Genomic DNA, 22,829 nt, shown 5'->3' with positions numbered 1-22,829 from the left:
ATACTAGTGAAGAATTACCTTCCCTATATACGTTTATGTCTGAAATCTGTAGCTCTCAGCAGTTGCTCATTTGAAGTTCCTTCAGCTAAAGGAATCTTTCGGCCTCATTTATGTTTCAATTTTCCCAGCCCCCTTTGCGTTAAGGCAGGAAGGAGAAGGTCTCTCTCCCCAACCTCCAACAACGGGAATCCTTATTTCCCTTTGCTGCTGCTGCTGCTGCTGTTCCAGGCTTAGAAAAAGGCTGGTTTGGGTGGCAGTAGCCTTGAAAGCCTTTGCATTTCTTGCTAATTTGGGAGATGGGATAAAAAGCTCCTGAATTTGATTGGGGGGTTCTGTTGTATTTGATTTCTTTGGGGTTCTCAGCTGGGAGAACGGGCACTGCCATTGTGGTGGCTGAGTGGTCTCAGGCCTGTGACATGTATGCAGCTCCTGTCAGCTAATGGTGACTAGCTGAGGTTTCAGGCAGTCCCCAGGCTGCCTTTACCGCGGTGATTTGGAATTTTCAGCTCATATTTATTGCTTTTGTGAAAGACAATAGACATGGTTTAATTTAAGTTCAGCCTGCTGAATATTAATAGAGGAGAACAAATGGTAATGTGGGTAGACTGAATCTTTGGGCCGTGCAATTTCCTCTGTTTAACCTCCTCTCCCCAGCAAAGGTTTGTGTAGGCTGGGGGAGGGGTTTGGGAAAATAAAATCAGTTTGTGTTTGAAGGAGGGGATGCCATTTCATTATTTCTCATAGAGTAAAAATAATAATTTAAAAATTGGTGGCAGGGCTTTGTTAGGGGAAGGAAAAGGCAGCTCCCATTAGCTCATCTAATGTTATAATAATGGCTGTTCTGCCCGGTGGCATCATTCATCTTGCTGACCTGGCTCTTCTGGATTGGGCAGGCGGCACAATTTGGATGAAAACATTCAGAACGAAGGGGGTAGCCAGTAGACTGGAGCTGTGGAAAGGGGGTGTGTGTGGAGGTGCGCAGAAAAGAAAAAGCCCAGATTTATCCAACCGTGTAGACTGTCTAACTAAAAATAAATGCAAATTTTCTTTGTGCTGATATATACAGGATGAAGGACTCAAAGTGAAAAAGTCCATCATATGCAGAGCAAGTCAGTCTCGCTCCTTAGGAAGGCAATGAAAAGCTGAAGTCCTTTCATTTGCATCACAGGCATTCAGTTCCCCGTATGCGGGCCTCATTTTCCTAATCTGGAAGGAAAGTCAGTCGTCAGCCAGCCACCTCTCTTCTAGTTGAGGAAATCAGTCATTGTTCGTCTTTGGAACGGGGGAAATTTTGGAGCTTGTTGAAGAGATGAGTCTGGGGAAGGCTTTGGACCATGGACCCTCTACTTTTATTCTTTTCAATGTATTAGGTTGGTGCAAAAGTAATTGTGGTTTAAAAGGTTAAAAATAATTGCAAGAACTGCAATCACTTCTGCACCAACCTAAAAGCTAACTCAGCCATACCTCATTTGTTTTGCCTTGCAGTGAGCTCACATACAATACAGTCCATTAAAATTCCCTGTTTTTCATCTAAAATTTCATAATCCAGCTTCCCTGTCTTTGTGCTTGGACAGTTGATTTTTTTTTTTTTTTTGGAGGGAAGAAACATACTTTTTCACATTGATGCCTGTCACATATGAACACTTGCCCCCAGCATGTTAACTTTTTTAAAGTCTGTATTTGTCATTAGCTGACTTACAACTTTGTGATGTTTCACAAGCAACCTTCTCCGCTTCACAAACTTATTGATGAAAGGTAGAAGAATGCCCCCACAGGACTTGGGGGCTGGGTGTGTTACTGTGAATTGTGTTGTGATCGTTGGTGAAATCATAGCTGGTTTCCGGGGATCTCATTCACATTTACCCAGAGCTTTATAGTGTCTTAGGGCAACTAGGTCTCTTAGTGGTTTGAACCTTGCTCTTCCTACAGTAGTGGTTCTGAGAATGTGGTCCCGGACCAGCTGGGGCCGCGTCAGCATCATCTGGCGATTAGAATAGGACACATTGGGGTTGAGGCCCCGGGGACTGTGTTTGAACAAGCCCTCCCGGTGCTCATGATTCATGCTCAAGTTTGAGAATCATTAGTGTTTGCCATCCACTGAGGTTATTCTTGTTAGAAGGACGAGAGTATAGCTATCATTAAACATCTAACTTAGTGTTGATACATAATTTTCTCTGCTAAATCACCCACTCACTCACTCACTCACTCACTCACTGGCTGCTTACTCACCAAGTAGGTACTTAAGATCTTGTTATGTACCAAAGGGGACGGCAGGGTTTCTTCCCCACCTTCACCTGGCAGCGTCTAGTCCTTCCTTATTTCCTCTTTGATTCAAATACACTTTCAAAACAACCACCTCCTCTTCCTCCTCCTCCTTCACCACCATCACCACCGGTTTTTGTATTTTGTGTTGAGGCATATGGCAAATTAGAACTTTGCTGTTCTTGTGTTGGTATCGCAAGCTTGCTGGCTGGCTCCAACTGATTCTTAGTCACTGCCTGCCCCTAGCACGTTTTCTTGCCCTTAAAAGCTCAGTTTCTTCTTTGCACCTACTACTAAATGATATTCCATTGTATGTTTGTTGATCTGTCTCCTTTCACTGGAATTCAGATTTTGTTTGATATGCTTGTATCCCAAGTGCCCTGGCATAGGGTAGGTGTTAAGAAAAATGAGTGGATGAGTTCATATTCCCTCCCTCCTTTCTGGCTTTATTCTCCTTTATGTACTGTGGAAAAATGTGAACCCAACCAAGAGTACACTTATATATAAGATGCATATCAGCTTTTTTCTTATTAATTTTACATATAGTTCTGTAATCATATTTTTATTTTGAATTTTCCACCCTCTTCAAGTGTGATAATACATCCATCTTTTCCTCTGTTTACAGCTGTGACATATTATGTCCCTGGGCCAGTTTCCTAATCTCCGTTAAGTATTATCTGTATCTTCCTACTGTTGGGGTGGTCTGGCAACCCCCTCGTCCCCGTCCCCCCTTTCAGTGTGACATTACGAAAGTGCTCTAACTTAGTGTTGATACATAATTTCAACCCACATGTAGTGTTTTCTAGAGCTGCCTTAAAAAAGATCTTTAAAAAAAGCAGGTAAGATTAATTGTCATATATTCGACTTAACCTAATAATACATCCAAAATATTTCAAGAATTAATCAATATAAAATCATTAATGTAATACTAGTTACATTCTGTTTTAAATTAATTAAAGTTAAATAAAAATAAAAAAATTCTTTCCTTAGCCATACTAGCCGTATTTGAAATGCTGCATAGCTACACGTGACTAGTGGCCACTGTCGCGGATAGCACAGCAGCACAGCTCTAATCTTGGGAATGCTGGCGGTAGTTCTACCCGTAGACTCGTAGATTTCCATACAGTTACGTCTCCTGTTTGCCTTACAGTGCACACTCTTCACATTTTCTGTTTTTTGGGAAGTTGTATATATTTTCATTTCCATATTGTAGTCATGACTCCCAAAGCCACGTCTCAGTGACAGCCACGGGATTGTATTTACTGCACTGTATCAGATTTCCAACCTTAAGTTATTACACATGACTCTGAAATGATGTAAAAATAGATAACGGGAAATGCATGCATAAACAGGCCATGTGCCAGGGTTTTGTTGCTGTGTACTGTTCTTTCAGAAAAATTTACCATATATATAGAATACTGTATCCTATATAGTGTTCAGTACAATCGATAGGAACCAGTTAAGTGTTTCAACCAAAAAGGGATTTAATACAGTGAATATCAGTGCTTACAAAATTGGTGGAAGGGTTGGAAAAACAAAAATCAAGGGATTACCGTGCACTTTTGGCTTCACTTAAAAGCCAAACACTTTGGCTGTGAAAATGCAGATACTGTGCTGGCATTCCTGCTGATGGCCACGAGGCTGGAGACTAGATGGTGAAATTGAGGACCAGTCGCTGTGGACACTTGGGTTGGTACCAGCTTCCCCATGGGTGGCACCTAAGTTGTAGCCAGAACCCTAGATGCAAGGACATCTGAGAGCTAGAATATGGACCAGGCTTTTATTCAGCGGTTACCCATGAGTGTGACCTTAGTGCTTGTTAAAATACTTCCATGTCACCTGGCATGGTCCTTCCCTAGGGCATTTCTCCAATGCGGTTACGCATCCTCGGGCCCCAAGATTCCCTCTTTGGCTCGGCGTGGTCCTGATCCTTTGAGACAACCAAAGGCAAATATGGTGACTGTCTAATATATAATGGATTGCTATGGAGAGAAAGTTGGGTAGTAGGATTTCTAGTTAACAACTAGGATATGGCTATAAAGTAATGATGCCTTTTCTTGTGTGGCAGATCCTCGTTCCTGAAGGCAATTCCAAAAGGATTTTATTATTTCTAGAGTAAATATTTAGCCTTAAAGGATAACTAGTTTGAATTGGTAATACTTGAGACGCCTTGCTTCCTTTTCCACTCCCCAGCCCTGAAAGGTGTTTATGTGCTTCCAAAAAGAACCAGTGTATTATTATGATGACAATTTTCTGCTTGAATTGCTCGCTGTTGAAATTGTTTCCTTGTTAGGTAGGCATTTCACTCTTGTCGAAGGTCCAAAGCAGATGAGGTGTGACCTTTTCCCCCATTCAAAAGGGATATGTGCCTTTACATTCCTTTCTATCCAAAATCTTGTCTATCTTCACGGGCCGAGCTGTTGTGTAGGGTTAATTGTGGTAAAGTGCTGCTTCCTGATGTCATGTATTTAAGTGTTTGTCCCCTTTTCTCACCTGTAGGGCTCCTTGGTAATGGCCAGTCTAAGGGATTAGGACCAGCATCAGAACAGGCAGAGAATGAGAAGGATGATGCATCCCAAGTGTCTTCTACTAGCAACGATGTTAGTTCTTCAGATTTTGAAGAAGGGCCGTCGAGGAAAAGGTTAGTACCCAAGGCCGACAGTATTGGTGCCCTGAACCAGGGACTGCAAACTAGGTGCCAGCTTTTGCCACATGGAAATGAACTTGAGCCCATTTAACCAGTCTCTGGAGTTTTCATAGGGAAGCCAGAATTCTGGGTTTGTACGTGAGATGTTCTGGTTTCTACACACTGTCCACTAACTACAACTAAAAATAAATACGCAAAAATGGCATGAGCCAAACAAAGCACGTTCCTGCCGTGAACATTGGCCGAAGAGTCGCCAGCTTGGAATTCCTGTCTTCACTGCTCACTTTATTTAATTGATTTTCCTCGGTAGTATTTCTTGAGTATATTAGGTAGTATTTTGCCATTCTTGAAGAGAAATGTTTCCACAAATTTGAAGAATTAAATGTGGTGTTTCTGAAAAAAATTTCCCCCTCACCAGGAAAGCAAAATCCACTTGGTATTTAACTAGGTTAGTAGTTGTGGAATCGGTTCTTAAAACTTTAAATTTGCCAGCAGGTTTTCTTTTTAATGACTTTCCTAAATAAACTTAAGTTAGTTTGATGAGGAAGTTGACTATGGTAGATTGCTAAGAGTTTGTGGTTTCATGGTCAAACAGTGGTGATGACATTATATAATTATGCTTTTTAAATCGGGTGTTTCAAGAACCCTTTGCTAGTTATCTGCCTTGTTTCATATCTCGTGTGTTATTTCCCTCCCCTCCCCCGTAGAATTTCTATTTCATTTTGTTCCTTTTCCATTGTTATACTCGATGTTTTCTTGGATGATTAGATTAATGGCATTTTCTTAGAATCTGTTAGTGTGAGAGGTTGGAGAAAGGAAAAAATCCCCCTGGTCTGGTCTTCTTTGTTTACTCTTTCTGCAGAATTATGGGTACTTTTCAGAAACTATCTAGATGTGCATATCTAATGAAGAACTGAGGATGGTGGACAATTAAGAGGACAGGACAAGGTCAGCCACATGTAGATGTTTGAACTCTTCCATAGAGCTGTGCTTTGGATCTGAAATTTGAGATGCATCGCTCAAAGTCTTAATTTATTTTCTTCCATCACGCAGTGTCTTTGTTTAAAAAGCCCCGTGACACGGTCTGTATTAACTTCCATCCCCATTTCCTCTGAATCCTCAGCACTGTCGTGGATGTCATTAGATTGGTGGTTAGCACACTTAGCAATATGTACGAAGTGTCTCTGCCAGTGTACTGGGCTTTGTCTGCTATTCTTTCCAAAGACACTTGGGTCAGTGTCTCAGTGACAAGCCTATTATGTTTCAGAGACTCGGTAACAAATATTCGCTCTGCCCCAGTTTGAGGACTGCATCAAGGGAGTTCAAGATGTGTTAAAAAAAAACAAAAAAACACACATCAGTACATATATTGAAATGTGTAATAATACTATCCATGCTTCCAAACATGGGTGGGTGCTCGGTCACGCATCTGGCATCATCTTTCATCTCTGTTGGGGGAGCAGAATTCTGTGTGTGACAGCACGTGGTCCTTTAGCTGTGCTTGGTAGCTGTCCGTCACCCTCACCTCTGGTACGATCCAGCCAGCATGGGAGTATGGTGACGGAGATCTGTAGGCTTCATTTTCTTGGAGGATGGCCCTCTGGCCCTGGCTCCTACTGCCCTTCTCACATGACAGTGCTGCCGGCCTCCTCTTTGCATGGTGTACCGGTGTTGTGTGACAGCTGTGTGCAAAGCACTCATTGAACTTTGGTTCCCCCAGACAGTGGAAGAGAGAAACTTTGTTCAGCATGAACGTAAGGAAAATTTCACCATTGCTAATCTGCTCTAATAAATAGTATGCCAAGCATTTTGTCTTACTGAATCAAAGACTCATGGCGGCATTCTTTCGTTACGATCATGCTCTGTCTAGTGAAATCTATCAGGGACATAATGTAGATTAAGGGTCGACTGGTTCAGTTAGGTTTTGGGCTGGTCTTTCTTGGCCTGGATTATAGGCGGAGGGCTGTGTAGTTTACAAACAGGTAGTGTAATTAGTATATTTGCTTTGAAACAGCATTCTGTGTGTTTTGGGAATGATACGAATTGCTAGCTATTCTTGTACAGTTAATTACTCTTTCTAAGCACATGTATTTAGGGTTACCAGTTAGTATGTCTTTTGTCTTGGTGGGGGGGGGAGAAGGAATTTATGTGTTTGATTTCCTTTAGAAAAATTAATGTCTGAGGTGTAGACTATGCCAGCCTTAGTTCAACCTGGCAATGAGTTTCCAACCTGCAAATTGAAGCAATTCCATTTTCTCATGATGCTTGTGACGTGTTTTTTAAGTCTTTAGTCAGAGTATCCCATGTGTTTACAAAGTGTTATTTTTCTGCAGGAAACCCCCTAAGCTGTGGTTTGATGTAAGTACTTGATGCCATTGGTTTTAAATGAAGTTGGGGATCTTTTTGGCACATAGAAAGCAGTAGAATCCAGAGTCTGTAGGACTTTTCTTTATTGAGGCAAAAATGAAAGGTATCTTTTTAGCCATTAAAAGGCCATCATCTGAATTCATTCTTTGCAAAGGAAAAAGCCACTCTCTCTCTCTAGAAACTCTTTGCCTGTGTGATGGACAGGGCAGAACAGCCATTGACGATCTGAAGGTGTTGGCGCTGGTGGGAGTTTCCTAGGTGTTCGGTTTCCTTTCGTTTTGATCATTGTGGTAGATGAGTTTAAAATATTTTTAAAGAATTACACATTAACGTAGTTTTCACTGTGCAGAATGGAAACATTATGAAGACTCACAGCCTTCAGTCAGCCATGCCTAGCAACCCGCCCCGTACTGCCAATCCCATTACACTGGGTTCTTGTAAACTTTGTGTTTGCTGCAAGGAGTTTCTGAGTATTTTCCAAAACCAGAATGGACAGATTTTTTGTCAATCAGGTGTGGACTGACTGTGATAAACTCTGGAATAGGGTTTATCTCTTTGGCTGATGGAAAGGAAAGTGTTGTACAAGGACGTCGGTGATGTGGTAGATTTTTGTAGGTGTAAGTAAATGGAAGATCCAAAATGCATGGTCCAAAAAGGGGTCATTCGTATTGACCACTCAAATGTATAGCAGTATTAATTGTGCGTAGTTTATTTTGGGGCAGGTGGAGGGAATAAGTAGGAAAAATGTAAAGATAGTGTTAGTCCTTAAGGACCTGTCATGGGGGCTTGTATGTGGCACTGCAGTTGAGAGTGTGGACTGGAGCTATGTGGTCTCCCTCTGGCTTGACGACCTACCTGTCTGTTACGTGCTCTTGGGCAGGATCTGTGACATCTCGGGGCCTCAGTTTTCTCACCTGTTCAATGTCTAGGACCCCTCCGGGTGGTTTTGTGTGCTTCACATGTTCATTCACAAAGACCAACCACTCCGGTGTCTATGGTACTGGGTGCTAGGCAGATCGTATCACTAGCTGTCATCAGTCTGTGCGGCACATGAACTGTTACGTGTGAATATGCACGCTTGTTGGAGATTTTTTCAAACATGTTTTATAGGGGTTTTGATTTATACAAATTACGATTTCTGTCTTTCCTCCATGGCACCTCCACCACAGCCATCTGTGGGCAGATGGAAAAGTGTGGGCGTGTGTCCCTCTTTTGAAGTTATTGAGTCACAGGAAAGATCTTTGTGGTTGTGTAACTTCACCTTGGGGGAAGCCCCTATTTGCCAGTGCTTAACGCTAAGATCCCTGACACCCTTTGAAAAACAAACTCCAAGAGAGTCTACTGAACTAGTGAAAAGTACAGACCGTGTCTCTGCAGGGACATAACTATTTTCTTTCTGTTTAAGAGCTGCTATATTTTATTTTAGACTTTTGCCTAGTGTAAGACTTACAGAGTTCGAAGATAGTTCTGTTCCAGCAGATTGGATTTTGACTGTGAAGAATTATTTTAGGGTGAGGATGCCGTGACTTAGAGCAGTTCGGCTTCTGGATATGAGTACATGTTAAAGATGATGAGAATTCTCCTGGGTTTTTGACAGGTATCCCGCCCACCACACACACACAGGTGAATTAGTAGTGTACATGTTTTCCTTATTCTTTCTGTTCTGAGTTTGTTGATGTAAACTATTTTCATACCCTCAAGTTTGAAAGGAAGATAGGCCCATGAGCATAGGATTCTTGCTTGTCAGGGTGCACTGTGAGGGATTGGAGTTATTTAATGTGAACATCCTTAAGAATCTGAAAATCTGAAATAATTTTTACATTTCCCTTTAATACAATGCATCGGTGGTATAGTGTCATGTTAAAGGATATCATTGCCAAAATTCAAAGCTAAATAAAGCAGCACACAGCTTAGAGATATTTCTCTTAACTTTTGATGTGGATTTTAAGGCCTTTACTCACAAGGCTATTGCAGATTATTTTGTTGTTACCACCTTGCAGAGTATTTTACGAGGTAGAGATTAGCACTGTTATAATTCTAGAGCTACCTTGGCTAAGACATATTCTTAAGGAAGTAAGGCAGGGGCAAAACTGAGGAGTGGAATACTATGTGGCACCTTTAATAACCCCAGAAAATAATTGTGGAATTGAGCATAAAGTAAAGGTAGAGGACCCTAAATGGCTGCCGTTTCTGGTGCTGTTCTTTCCTTTCTATACGTGTCTTTCTGGGACCATTTTCCTTCTGCTTTTACCTGAAGGGCTGTATTGTATCTAATACAGGTCTGCTGGGGTTGAGTGACTCTTTCACCGTTTGTATGTCTGAATGGGCCTTTAAAAGTCTTTTTCAGCCTCATTTAAAGAAAATGTTTTTATTTTATGAGAATTGTAGAATCACATGCAATTCTAAGAAATTCACCGTCATTTTTTTAAAAGATATTTTTGCTGGCATAGAATTCTAGGGTCCCTTCCTCTCCCATAGTAGTTTAAAGATACGCTTCACTCCACTGTCTCCTGGTTTGCGTTGTTTCTGACAAGAAGTCTCTTGTCATTCTAAACTCGCCAAGAAATGTCATTTTCCCCAGTCTACTTCTTAAGATTTTCTTCCTGCCTTGCAGTGGTGTCCTTTGGTCTAGTTTTCTTTGTTTCTTGTGTTTGGAGTTCATTGAGCTTCTTGGTTCTATGGATTTCATCAGTTTGGGAAAGTTTGGAGCCAGTATTTCTGCAATAGTGTTTTTGTGTGTGTTCCTCTTTCCCCCTTTAGGGATTTCAGTTGCACATAAATTTGTCTCCTTGAAGTGGTTCCCGTAGCTCACTGAGCTCTGTTCATTTTGTTTCGGTCTTTTTTTCCTGTGTTTCATTTTAGGTTGTTTCTACCCCAAATCTGTAGACATGTACTTTTTAACGTCAGAGATTGTTGTTTCTATCGCTATAAATTAGATTTTGATCTTTTTATTATCTGCAATGTCTCTCCTACTATGCTAAGGTTTGCTCTACTGTTTTGAACGAATGGAATACGGTTATAATAGATGTATATCTTTGTCTACTAATTCTGTCATCTGTGTCATTTATGGTTCAGTTTGGATTGATGTTTCTCATAGCTATCGCCTCTTTTTGGGTGCTAGTTTCCTTCTCCAGTAATTTCTTATTTGATGTCAGGCATTGTAAATTTTCCTTTGTTGGGTGCTGGATATATTTGTATTTTTCTACCTGTTCTTGAGCATTACTCTAGGATGTGATTAAGTTACTAGGAAGCAGTTTGATTCTTTTGGGTCTTGGCTTTTTAGCTTTGTTAGATAGGGCCAGGACAGTACTTAGTGTAGGGTCAGGTTTTTCCCACTACTCAGGTAAAACGCAAACGCGTACTTGACTTGATGCCCTGTGAGTCATGATGGTGACCATTTTAGCCAGTAGGTAAAGGGCACTGTTCTTGGTCCTGTGTGGGAATCGGGGACTGTTCCCTCTAATCCCTTCTTCCCGTACTTTCCCTTGGGGTACTTTGCTCACACACGTGTGCTCACTTGTACTTGGCAAGCACTTGAGGAGGACCCTCGACAGAGTCTGGAGTTTTCCGTGTGACTTTCCCCTCTCAAGTCCTTTGCCCTACAGATTCTGTTCAGTTCCTTGGCGTCCTCAAGCTCTCAACTCCTTCTCGGCAACTCGCATTCCTCTAGAGCAGGGCTGTCCAAGCTTTTTTCAACGTTTTTCACCAAGGGCCATATGCGGTAAAATACACAAACAGCCGGGTCACTCACTCGAGGTGACGTACGTATTGCCTCACCTGGTTTATTTAAGTAAACTAAATATATTTTTGGAACTTGCTGCGGGCCAATAAAAAATGGATTGCGGGCCGCAGTTGGCCCTCGGGCTGCAGTTTGGACACCCCTGCTCTAAAGTCTCCTTGAATTTCCTCTCCTTGTGCCATGGCCTGGACATTCTCCCAAGGCAGTAAGCTGAGCAGTCATTTGTTTTCCAGCACTTGGGATCACAGTGCGTTATTATGTGCTGTCCATTGTCTTGGGTGGATTTTAGTTATTTCAGGCAGGAAGTAAATCCTGTCTCTATTATTCTGTCTTAGCTAGAAGCAAAAGTTGCTATCTGTTCTTTGAACACTGAATGAGGGAGAGCAAAAACACATCACCAGGAAATGTAACTGTAATAGTCTCCCCTGTCCCCCCCATCCATGGTTTCAGTTAACCTGCAGTCAACCGTGGTCCAGACAATACATAGAAAATTCCAGAAACAAACAATTCATAAGTTTTAAATTGTGCGCCATTCTGAGTAGTGTGATGACATCTCATGCTGTTCTGCTCCATCCGCTCCCGGACATGAATCACCACTTTGTTCAGCAAATCCACACTGCATATGCTTCCGTTACTCACTTAGTGGCCATCTTGGTTATCAGCTCGACTGTGGTGGTGTCACAGCACCTGTGTTCACGTCACCTTTATTTTACTTCCTAATGGCCCCACAGTGCAAGAGTAGTGATGCTGGTAATTTGTATATGCCAGAGAGAAGCCGTACAGTGTTTCCTTTAAGTGAAAAGTACGTATAGGACAAACATAGTATATGTAGGGTTCAGTACTGTCTGTGCAGGAAGGGATGCCCTGCAAATGGGGGGGGGGGCTACTGTACTATGTTTGCACTTTATCATACTCATAGGTGTAACCTTGTCACTTAATTTTGCTGGTCATTAAAAGAGAAAAGTGAATTGTGTAAGCCCTGACACAATGACAAAGAAAATTCCAAAATAAGGGACCAGTGACCTATAAATAGAAAAACCTCACTATTAGAGATCCTTTGGGCTCTGAGGTTGCAGGTCGAGAACCTCTGTCTCTGAAAGAAAACGAACCGCCTCTCAGTAAATATATTGTGCTAGTAATCCTCGTGCAACACCTGGAAGGTTTTATTGTCCTTGTTTTACAGCCAAGCCAGCAAATGTTCGCTACACCTTAGTACCGGTAATGGCACATTTCTTAGAAGTAGCAAAGTCCGGATTTGAATCCAAGTCTTCATACCTCTAATACCTGGGCTTTTCTACTACACCATGTCACCTTCTATTAGGGGTCTCAGATGTAGGTCTTATCCTCATCCACCTCCCGGACAGATGGATTCCAGACGGGCACTCCTTGGGGCCAGCGGTACCTGGCTCGGTGGGCTGAACCACGGCAGGATCACAGCCCCCTCTCCCCCTCACCTGAGTCCCTCTGTGCAGTGCACATGCCCTGTGGCTTCTCAGCTCACAGAACCTCGCAAATGTGCTCTTCTTGGCCAGTGTTTGTATTCCTTCTTTAATGAAAGCATTAATAACAAAATTACTTCATTGTAAACCAAGCAATAGATAGAAAGGGGGAAAACTTCAGTAGCTTATCTTGATCAAAATGCAGTTTGCTTTTGAAATCATCTTGGGGTTTTCTTTTCTTTTTTTTTTCTTTTTTTATTAAATTTATTGAGGTGACAATTGTTAGTAAAATTACATAGATTTCAGGTGTACAATTCTGTATTACATCATCTATAAATCACATTATGTGTTCATCACCCAGAGTCAGTTCTCCTTCCATCACCATATATTCGATCCCCCTTACCCTCATCTCCCACCCCCCACCCCCCACCCCCCTTACCCTCTGGCAACCACCAAGCCACTGTCTGTGTCTATGAGTTTCTGTTTCTCATTTGTTTGTCTTGTTCTTTTGTTGTTTTTGGTTTATATACCACATATCAGTGAAATCACATGGTTCTCTGCTTTTTCTGTCTGACTTATTTCGCTCAGCATTACATTCTCAAGATCCATCCATGTTGTCACAAATGTTCCTATATCATCTTTTCTTACCGCCGAATAGTATTCCATTGTGTATATATACCACAACTTCTTCATCCATTCATCTATCGAAGGACATTTTGGTTGTTTCCATGTCTTGGCCACCGTAAACAAAGCTGAAATGAACATTGGAGCACACGTGTCTTTATGGATAAATGTTTTCAGATTTTTTGGGTAGATACCCAGGAGAGGGATTGCTGGGTCATATGGCAATTCTATTCGTAATTTTTTGAGGAAGCTCCACACTGCCTTCCATAACGGCTGCACCAGTCTGCATTCCCACCAACAGTGTATGAGGGTTCCTTTTTCTCCACAGCCTCTCCAACATTTGTTACTATTTGTCTTGTTGATGATAGCCATTCTGACTGGGGTGAGGTGATATCTCATTGTGGTTTTGATTTTCATTTCTCTGATGATTAGTGATGTTGAGCAGTTTTTCATATGTCTATTTGCCATTTGTATGTCCTCTTTGGAGCATCTTGGGGTTTTCTTGACGAAGAACGCAGGGGAGGGAGGTTGAGCCTAGACATGGGCTGTTGAGGACCGAGCTGACTCTTCTGTTTCAGGTGGCTGTTCCAAATGGGTTGTTCCTATGTCCTTCTGGGAGAATAACTCTTACTTCACTTGTCGTTTAGCTGATCAGAGTTGGTGGGTTTTGAGGGGTAAACATACTGACTCACCCCATAGTGCCTGCTTACAGATCTGCTTCACCTTTCCTACTGGTCAAGTTTGGAACAGGAGTTTGTATCTTAGCTGTCTATACCTTAACCTTGATCTTATGTCTTGTCTCAGATAGAATGGTCACCACAGTGAAACTGAAAGTCAGATGTCTCCAGTTGGGTAGCAGAGCGAGCTGTGAGAGCATTTCTGATTGTGTCAGAGGCTCTTACTGGCTGAAGCACATGTGTGTTCTGTTCGCTGCAAGCATGTGCTGTTCACCCACGTTCATGGGTAGGTTTGTTACCCTTGCAGCCAAATCCCCCCGGGATTCAGTTCAGACCTCTCAGGTAATTGTCAGGAGCCCCCTCCTCTGCCTAACCCTTCCCCTCCCCCTTTCCCTCCCCTATGCAAGGCACTGGGTTATCTGTTAAGGAGCAAACCCACCTCCCTCCGGTCCCTCACAGTGAAACAGAGCCTGGCCACGGCCATCTGCAGAACGAAGAAATCTGCTGTGATCCGTGTAACGTCTTACTGGTTTTGCACAGGAAATTATACATTCATGGGAGGTTTACGCGATTCTCCATCTCCCCTTCCTGTCTTGGATTTGTAACTACTTGGCAGATCATTACTTAGGTGGCACGATGTAGAGGTTGCAAGACAATCTTTGTGTTTCTTTGGTTTACAGGAAGCAGGTCCTTGTTTGTCGTTAGTGAAGCATTTTGTTGAGTCCATCTGCCTTCTTTCTTACATGTTAGGCCTACTTGACTATGTATAAGAATAGTGTAAAGGTACTAGGCAACTTCCTTTACAGAAGCTTAGTGGTGTAGCCCAGTCAATTAACAGAGGAAAGAAATCTGAGGTTTGGGTGGTTTTTTGGGGGGTGGGGGGAGTGGAGTGTGGTTGTTGATATTAGAAGAGGCAAGTCCACAAGGATTAAAGTTGGCGGTAGTGTTCGACCTGGTGGAAGGAAGAAGATGGAATTGGGTGGCAAAGGAGGTGATTGACTAAACGGGCTGGTATTTTGGGGTTACCTGTGTGGAACATGACTGGGTTGATTTGTTTGGCTTACGTGGCAGGATGGACTGCAGGTTCTTTTGGAATATTTCCGTTCCCCCGCCCCTCACCCTGTGCCTCTCTCCGAAGCAAAGGCTGGTTACTACCCAGACCGGGACCTTTAATGCTGAGACGTGCCTCGGTGTGCTTGAGTTCTCCCAGGGCAAAGTGCCTGCGTTGTATTCTGGATTGGGTATCTGTGAGGCGGGAGCTAGGAGAGGTTTGTCATTTCTCATTCCATTGCCGCTGACTCTTCTGGCCTCTGTCTTCCTTCGGGCCATAGTGGGGAGGGCGTGGGAAATGGAGTGCGGTGGGCAGTGTGGCAGGGCGCTGTCCAGGTTCCCTGTCCTTGGCTGGAGTCTCCTCTATTTTCTCAGGCCCCTCCTCTCCCTGGAGAGCCTTCCTGCCGCCTCAGTCTCCTTTCCTAGGACTCCGTCTTCCTCCCCTCCTTCCACGCAACATGGCCACGGCATGTTGCTTAGCCTCTGAGCACATGGTCTTGACTTTACCTCTTGCTGGGCACTGTCTGGCTAGAGGTGTCTCCCCAGAGCCAGGAACCAGGCCTGGGCCCCCAGAACCAGCGGACCTTCCTGGAGGAGAAAGCTCCCTCCTCCCTCAGCTGGCTCCTACATGGTCCGTGAGACCATCTTTCCTGTGACAGCGCACAGCCTTCCAACGCCCTTGTATACCTGAGGTTTTCTAAACTCTTGGAGTGACTCTGGGTCCCTGGGTAGCACACAGGCATGTGTGGACTATCTTGGATCCATGCCTGACGGCCTCCTTCCTGATCTGAAGGCAAGTGACTGGGGGGGGGGGGGGGGGCGACAACGTCACTCAGTGATCCTCAGAAGGTTTATGGTGAAATATTTTTCTGGCACAATGTGAGCAGCCTTTGATTAGAAGTTGGGGGAAAGGAGAAAATTTTAAGACTACAATCATAGACTGAATTTGAATCCCAGTTTCTACTCTTAAACTCACATGGGAGAGTAAGTTCCCCAAAAGGACCTTTTCAGAGTGGCTGTGACCCTTACATTCTGCTTACATACATGCAGAGTGGTGTGCCGGCCACTATTCTAAATTTACATATATTAGCCCACTTCATTCTCCCAGCAAACCGTGTGGGATAGGTCTTTTATTATCACTCCCATTTTATAGTTGAGAAAACTGAGGCACAGACAAACTACTTTCTGCAGAGATAAAGCTCCTGGCATATTGTGAGGATGCAGCGAATGGTTTCTTTTCATCTGGAATAAATTAGTGAAGACCCACCATGGAGTACTGATGATGAAGAGAGATGGAAGACTTGAGTTTTCAAAAATGTTTCGAGAGTCCTGAGAATTCTGAGGGCGGGCGAAGTGACCCCATTTTACCCCTCAGGAAGGATCGTGAACCATAAGGAAGGAGTTTCCAGGGGGTGCTAATGTATTCATTAAACTTTCAAGTTGTTTGCCAGGTACTAGCATGGACCTGGAAGATGGTTCTTTAAGCCTGAATTTGTGGCACACGAAATCTCCATTCCAGGGAGAAGAAACAGAAGCAAATAATTTGGGATGTAATGGGGAGACTGCCACAGATGTGATTCTGGGGGACACAGAGTGTGAGTGATTAGGGAATGTCTAGGAAAGTGGGGGCATCTCCAGTAAGGTGACATGTGACAGTTTTTCCTACTGTGGGAGAAGTTAGAGTGGAGGAGGAGACTCTGTTACTCTCGCTGTGCCGCAGGCCCCATGGTGGAGCGCCTCTTTAACTTCCTGACAGGGACAGGAGCTGGCTGCAGGCTTCTCAGCCACAGTACCCAGAGGCCGGCCTGGTGCCTGTGGCTCCATTCATCAGCCTGCTGGCTGGATGAGGCTGAGCTGCCCTAATAAGATGATGAGTGTCTTGGGTGCTGCCGGGGAGGAGACCTGCAAAGCCGGAAGGGCCCTTCCCTGGGTGGGGCTGAGCCTTGACACACGAGATGGTTCTTGGTGCAGACTGCTTCTGCAAGGCCTTGCGTGTTTCAGGGCTTTCTCTGCATGAGGTCAGCGGAGCGCTGGCAGGGGCAGAGCTTACTGACTAACTTTTCTTTACCAATACGGTGCCCTCGGGACAAGAGGGTTAACTGATATTTAGGAAGGGCACACGTGGTCATTGGGGGAAATTAGAAGGTTCCAGTCCAGTCTTCTGTCTTGTAAAAGCCTCAGAACTGACATTGTATTCTTGCAGTTGATGTAAGAAGTCACCTGTAGTGAGAGCAGGGTGCACCGCACACCCCCTAAGCGCCACGCACCCCCTCGGTGCCGTGACCCCCTCACCGCCACGCACCCCCTAAGTGCCACGCACCCCCTCACCGCTGCGCACCTCCTCCCCACCGCTTCCTGGGGACGGAGAGGACACATTGACAGGACCTGCAGGGACGGACTGTGTGCTGGGCTGGGAGCCGCGCAGGTTCAGGCTGCACTGGCCGACGCGGCAGATCTGCAGTTACCAGGGACCCAGGTGATTTTTACAGGTAGAGGAAATAACTTCTCTCAGCAGCAGGTTGGAGCCTGGTGTGTTTTACCTTTGGCCCCGGAGTCAGTCTAAGCCAAGACGTGCTTGTAGGCACTGAATCTATAGTTTCGATTACATGGAAAAGGACAGCATTAGCTGGCTTCCATTGTAAGAAGGAACAGGCAAGCACGGCCTTCACTTACTCAAAGTGAAAAACAAACCCCGATCTTCATTTCTTTCTTTTATAACAAAGGAAGAGTTGACTTTAAACATAAGAGGTTCTTGGCTAATTAAAAGGGATTCAGGCAGTCTGTATAATTTGAAAGCTATCACTGTTGTTTTCTGGTTTTGATCAAAAGGTTTTAGTATAAATTTGTATTGGCTCCATCCTGTCTTTAGTTTTAAAATGGTCATGGAAGTTAAGTGTGTGTTAAAGCACCACATCCCTGGCCTGGGTGATTGGGGGTGGGGTAGCACCTTTGATGTACGTGGAGCAACACTGCACAGGAATTCTGAAGCAGGGAGAGAGATCTCTTCTGGCAACTTTTTTTGGCTGTGTGCAGTTTATTTTAAAATTTATTGTTAGTGCTTACCTTCCTGGAGTTGTGTATTAGTGAAGCTTTTTCATTAGTGAAACTGGGATTCTCTTTATTTTTCTTTTCTGGTGGATGTGGGAGATACTCACTTCTGCATAAATACTCACCACTGTCCTAGGAGGTTCACGCACTTGGGTCCGAGTGTGGAGCAAGGCATGGGAAGCACGTGGCCTGACCAGGGCACGTGTGCCCAGCACAGGGCGAGAGGTCGGAAAAATACCGATCGTGTAATTGGCCATGAGTTGTTGCTGAGGACAAATTTTTAGGCACTCGTGGGAACAAGCATCAGTCCCCGTAATTTACTTAAGGTTTCCGGTAAGTGCACAGGCTTCTGCCACATCTGTTTAAGGAAAGTGGCTAGAACTTCATTGGAGGCAGTTTTATTATTGCTGTGGCCATTTCCTTTTTCTGTTACCTCGGAGATCTGATTGCGGGGATGTCACTTCCACCTCCCATGCAAATCATGGTCTAGCATGCTTTGTGGTTGCCACGGAAACTGGGTACCAGTTTCTTCCCTTCCTCCTATATCACAGCTCTTCCTGGTCTTTTAAATCTGAACGTCTTTGTCACGTGTTCTTGCCTTTTGCACCCACAAAGGATGTGTGTAAACATGTCCCTCATCTTTTCCGTAGTATCTGACCCTCCTGGAAACATCTTACCATTTCTTAAATCTTCCTTGATGAAATTCAGAGCAAACACACTGACACTGGTCCCAGACGTGCCGGGTTGGTGAGGGTTTGGAGTCACTTTGCTTGTGAGGGTGGTGACAGCCATACATGTCACTTGTGGTTCACATATGAGTGCTTGTGTGGAGGTTGTCTAGACATGGCTTCTTATGCAGATCGTTCCTTGATGTCAGTATCTCACTTGGCTGCTTAGCAGCTCAATTAAAAGCAGTGCACATCGTTGTAACTAACACGGCGGGAGAGTATTCATACTACCACAGCCACATACTTCCCTCCCTCTTGTTTTCCTCCCCTTTCATTTTCATGGTAGGGTTGGGTCAGGGGCGATCAGCCAGAGAGGTTTTTAAAGTATAAGCTAAAGAGGGAAGGCAGCAACCTAAATGACTTGTTAGAGGAGAGAGATTTTGGTTCATTTTTGCTATTAGAAATTTAAAGCGGGGCTGTGCCCAGTGGCTGAGGTGGTTGGAGCACCGTGCTCCTAATGCAGAGGTCGCTGGTTCGAGTCCCACATGGGCCAGTGAGCTGCGCCCTCTACAGCCAAGATTGTGAACAACGGCTCTCCCTGGAGCTGGGCCTTCGTGAGTAGCCGGAGGTTGGCGTGAGCTGCCGCAGGCTGCTGTGTGTTGCCCACGATTGGCAACCCACTGCCTCGGGGAGCGCAAGGCTCATAACACCAGCATGGGCCAGGGAGCTGTGTCCTACACAACTAGACTGAGAACAAGGGCTTGAACTGGAGGGAGGGGCGGTGGACAAAGTGGGGAAAAATTGAAAGGGAAGATTGTAATAATAAGTAGATTTTTTCTTGGAATAAGGTAAACATATTTTCTCTTTTGCTTTAGACTCCATTGCTTTGATTTGCAAAGATAGACTTTTTAAAAGACTAATCCTCATAAAATACCTTGACAGTTCTGTCCCAGTGGCGTGAAGCCCATTCTGCAAAATGGGTACAGAGCTGACTTCATCACTGTGATTTTCCTGAGTGTGTTTGGATGGGGCGGGAATTGGGAGTTCATCCCTGTCGAGGCTGTGCTCACTGCTCAAGTTTTCAAAGAATTTGACCCTCAGCTCCCCCAGAGATGAAAAGTCCTTGTTTATCTTTTACCCCCAATGGTTGGTGGAGTATCTGGTATGCAGTAAATGTTTCCATATTTTTGTGAATATAAAGAAAGTCTAAGAGTAGCCAAATAAAGTATAAGGAAAGGAAATCTTCCTAGAGGAGTCATTATATTTGGGAAACACATATTCTTATTTAGAATCGTCCAGATCTTTCACACCTTTCTGTCCTATTGGAAGATACGTGTGTGCGTGTACATGTGTGTCGTGTGTGTGTGTTTGAAGTGTTACCCATGCTTTTTTGTTTTACTTAAAAGGGTTGGGGAAGAATCGAGCAAACTGTTTTTTGATAGTAATATGTCTCCCACTCCCTCCCCCCCGCCCCCAACTTGTTTCTCCACCCTTCTCTCTATTCTTCTGTCTAGTATTCAGTAAATACTTTCTGGGTCTTAAATTCCACATTCGTCTATACAGAAACTATAATATCACTTGTAAACGTACTCCTTGCGACCTCTCACGACATTGGATTAGAATATAAGGCAGTGCCTGTTTTTAATTTCACAGCAGATTCCAGAGTGGAGTCCTCAGACCAGAGTATAAGGTCACTGAATTTCCATCAGCCATCACTAATTAGTGATGCCAAGAGAAGGGAAAAAAAAAAAACACGCCGTCTTGCCTGCAGGCCCTGCGGTTCTTCCTGTGGTGCCAACTTAAGGTCGACTGCGGTTTTCTGACCTCTTTAAAAGTTTTAAATATTTAACCCGAGCATCTAATTCCATGATAATAAATCTTATTTTCTCCTAATGATGGCAATAAACATATCTGGCATTTTCCTCTCTTATCTCATATTCTCAGATTTTGGTTTCCCCAGAGATAGAAAAAGATCTAGCTTTTGCTTATTTGTGTTCTTGGAATTTTTGAAGAAAATTTCTATGAAGTTTAAATAGTATATATATGACCACTTTATAGAAAGCTTAATTGTGTAGAATTAGCATTAATGTTAATTCCTCTTGTCGATGTATATAAAATACAGAAAGAATAAAAGACATTTAAAAGGAAAACAAAAGCAATGTCTTAAAAACGGGTCTTTGTTCTGTTATTCACATTTGGTTTCAGACCGTTTTTGAAATGCATGGAGCCTTTTGAGATCTTGTTTCTTTCATATGAAGCACTATTCTGTTGAGTATATAACAGTATAATCGGTCAGGGGTGTTACTGAGTCAAGTAAGTTGTTCTGTAATAATTAAAAAGATACTCTAAGCGAGCATTGGCTTTGATGTGTATAGTATAAATCCATACTGTGGTTATTGGGAATCTTGTGGGAAGGCCATTTTCATCAGTGCCTACTAATCTGGTGGTGATGGCCTACTGGGCATTCTTTCCAGGTGCCAGAAGCCCATCTTAGCTCCTACAAATTCCTGGGGAATGAATGGTCTGAAGATGATGCTTCAAATAACCATGAGCATGGTCCAGGCCAGTCCTGGGGGTACTTTATGATTAGCCTGTGGTATATTCATTTACTTACATTAAAAAAAACATTCTGTCAACTTAGAACTGTGCTGGATGGGATTTTAGCAATTTTTTGTTTTAAATTTTATTGGGGAATATTGGGGAACAGTGTGTTTCTCCAGGGAGCAGCTCAGCTCCAAGTCCAGTCACTGTTTTCAATCTTAGTTGCAGGGGGCGCAGCCCCCATGGGGGAATTGAACCGGCAATCTTGTTGCTGAGCGCTTACGCTCTAACCAGCTGAGCCATCCGGCTGCCCCTCCGGAATCTCAGCGGCAGCTCATTGTCTTCAATCTAGTTGTGGAGGGCGCAGCTCACTGGCCCATGTGGGAATCAAACCGGCAACCTTGTTGTTCAGAGCTCGCGCTCTAACCAACTGAGCCATCCAGCTGCCCTAGCAGTTTTTAAATATACGTTGTTTTCAGAGTCATCGTTTCTCTAGAACATAGTTAACAAATTTGTGCAGCCTGTTATTTTTTCCCCCAAGAAATATGTTTGCATTCATTGTGACAGCCTGTAGACTATTAGAACATTGCAGGGCTGTGATCTTCCTGTTCTGGCAAATGCCGTTATGTAGTGGGGACTGGCACTTGGCCTCGCTAGAGCTTCTAGTTACCCCCCTTTCTTTGTTAGGGATGTTAGCTGCCTTGGCCATAATTTCTCTCCTGATTCTCATTACTTATGCCTCCTACAGTTCAGTCTCATTGAACTAGGCGGAGAGCTCGTATAGAGCGTGTGAATGTGAGCTCATCCTGTCCCACAGATGAGAAATGTAAGGCGTAGAGAGGGCTGGGATGCTGTGAGTCCTTACAATGAGAATGTCTAGTATAGCATCTGACGTGATTTAGGAACCAAAACGGACTGATCTTTTCCATAGAGCCAAAACCCATATGCCTCCTGAATGATGCCCTCTGCTGTGTGCGTTTGGGCTGTTGTTTGAAGCCAGAGGAGGGCACCGCAGGTACAGTTTCAGCTTCCTCTTTCTGCTGGAGACCAATTTATTTTGAAGGTCACGAAGAGGAATGACAGCAAACACAAGGAAGGCTTGCCCTTGTGACTTTCTGTGTCACCCTTTTCATCACCATCATGACCTCTATTGCCACTACCTTTGGTGTAAATAAGTGCTTTTCCATGTTCCTCAGATTTCTTGGTTCAAGCTTCAGATGGTCAGGACAAATTTTTATCCCGATTTGAGGATAAAACATTGGCCATTGCTGGTCCTCAGTCACAAAGGCTCATCTTTACCTTTCCTCCTACATTTTCCCATTTGGATATTTTTAAGTTCATATCTTAGAAAAATGAAATTAGAATACAAAGAAAATATTTGAGATTGTCAATATCATTTTCTCCTTTAAGGAAGCAATTTAATTAAGAAATGAAATTTGCAGATGTCAGTTTGGATAGTGACACCATGGATTTTCCATTGAGGTTCTGTCTCCAGTGTTAACCCTTAATCTGGGGACATTGAATCAGCACCGTCAGCCTGAAGCTGCTGCTGTTGAAATCCCCTTGTACTACCGGCCACTAAAGCTGTGCCTGCCAGTGGGAATGGACACACTTGTCTTATTAAGTAGAACCAACAGGGAGCCTGTTCCGAGGCATGCTGGGCCTAGTAAGCAGGCTAACCCTGCTGAGCAGTGCTCAGATGTGTTTGTTAAGCAGACTGGGACCTCCAGGTCGTATGGCACCAGTAAGCACCCTTTGGGGTGCTAC

The 22,829-nt window shown here is 43.8% G+C and overlaps 1 protein-coding gene across 5 annotated transcripts in view; it reads left to right on the top strand.

Annotated features, from left to right (window-relative positions):
• Positions 1 to 22,829, top strand: part of JARID2 (jumonji and AT-rich interaction domain containing 2) — a 253,610-nt gene that overhangs the window by 141,075 nt on the left and 89,706 nt on the right. For 3 of the 5 annotated variants that reach the window (XM_019742971.3, XM_074335194.2, XM_019742972.3), the window contains one exon: positions 4,762 to 4,903. The exons of the other annotated variants lie outside the window; for them this stretch is intronic. In XM_019742971.3, coding sequence (XP_019598530.3) covers positions 4,762 to 4,903 — 142 coding nt within the window. The remainder of the gene's footprint in view (positions 1 to 4,761; positions 4,904 to 22,829) is intronic. 5 annotated transcript variants of the gene reach the window in all.

The sequence above is a fragment of the Rhinolophus sinicus genome, chromosome 14 (genome assembly GCF_057876585.1).
Source record: "Rhinolophus sinicus isolate RSI-liver-muscle chromosome 14, RSI-T2T, whole genome shotgun sequence".
NCBI classification, from domain to species: Eukaryota; Metazoa; Chordata; class Mammalia; order Chiroptera; family Rhinolophidae; genus Rhinolophus; species Rhinolophus sinicus.
Note: the sequence above shows the minus strand (reverse complement) of the source record. Positions and strands in the feature narration are given on the sequence as shown.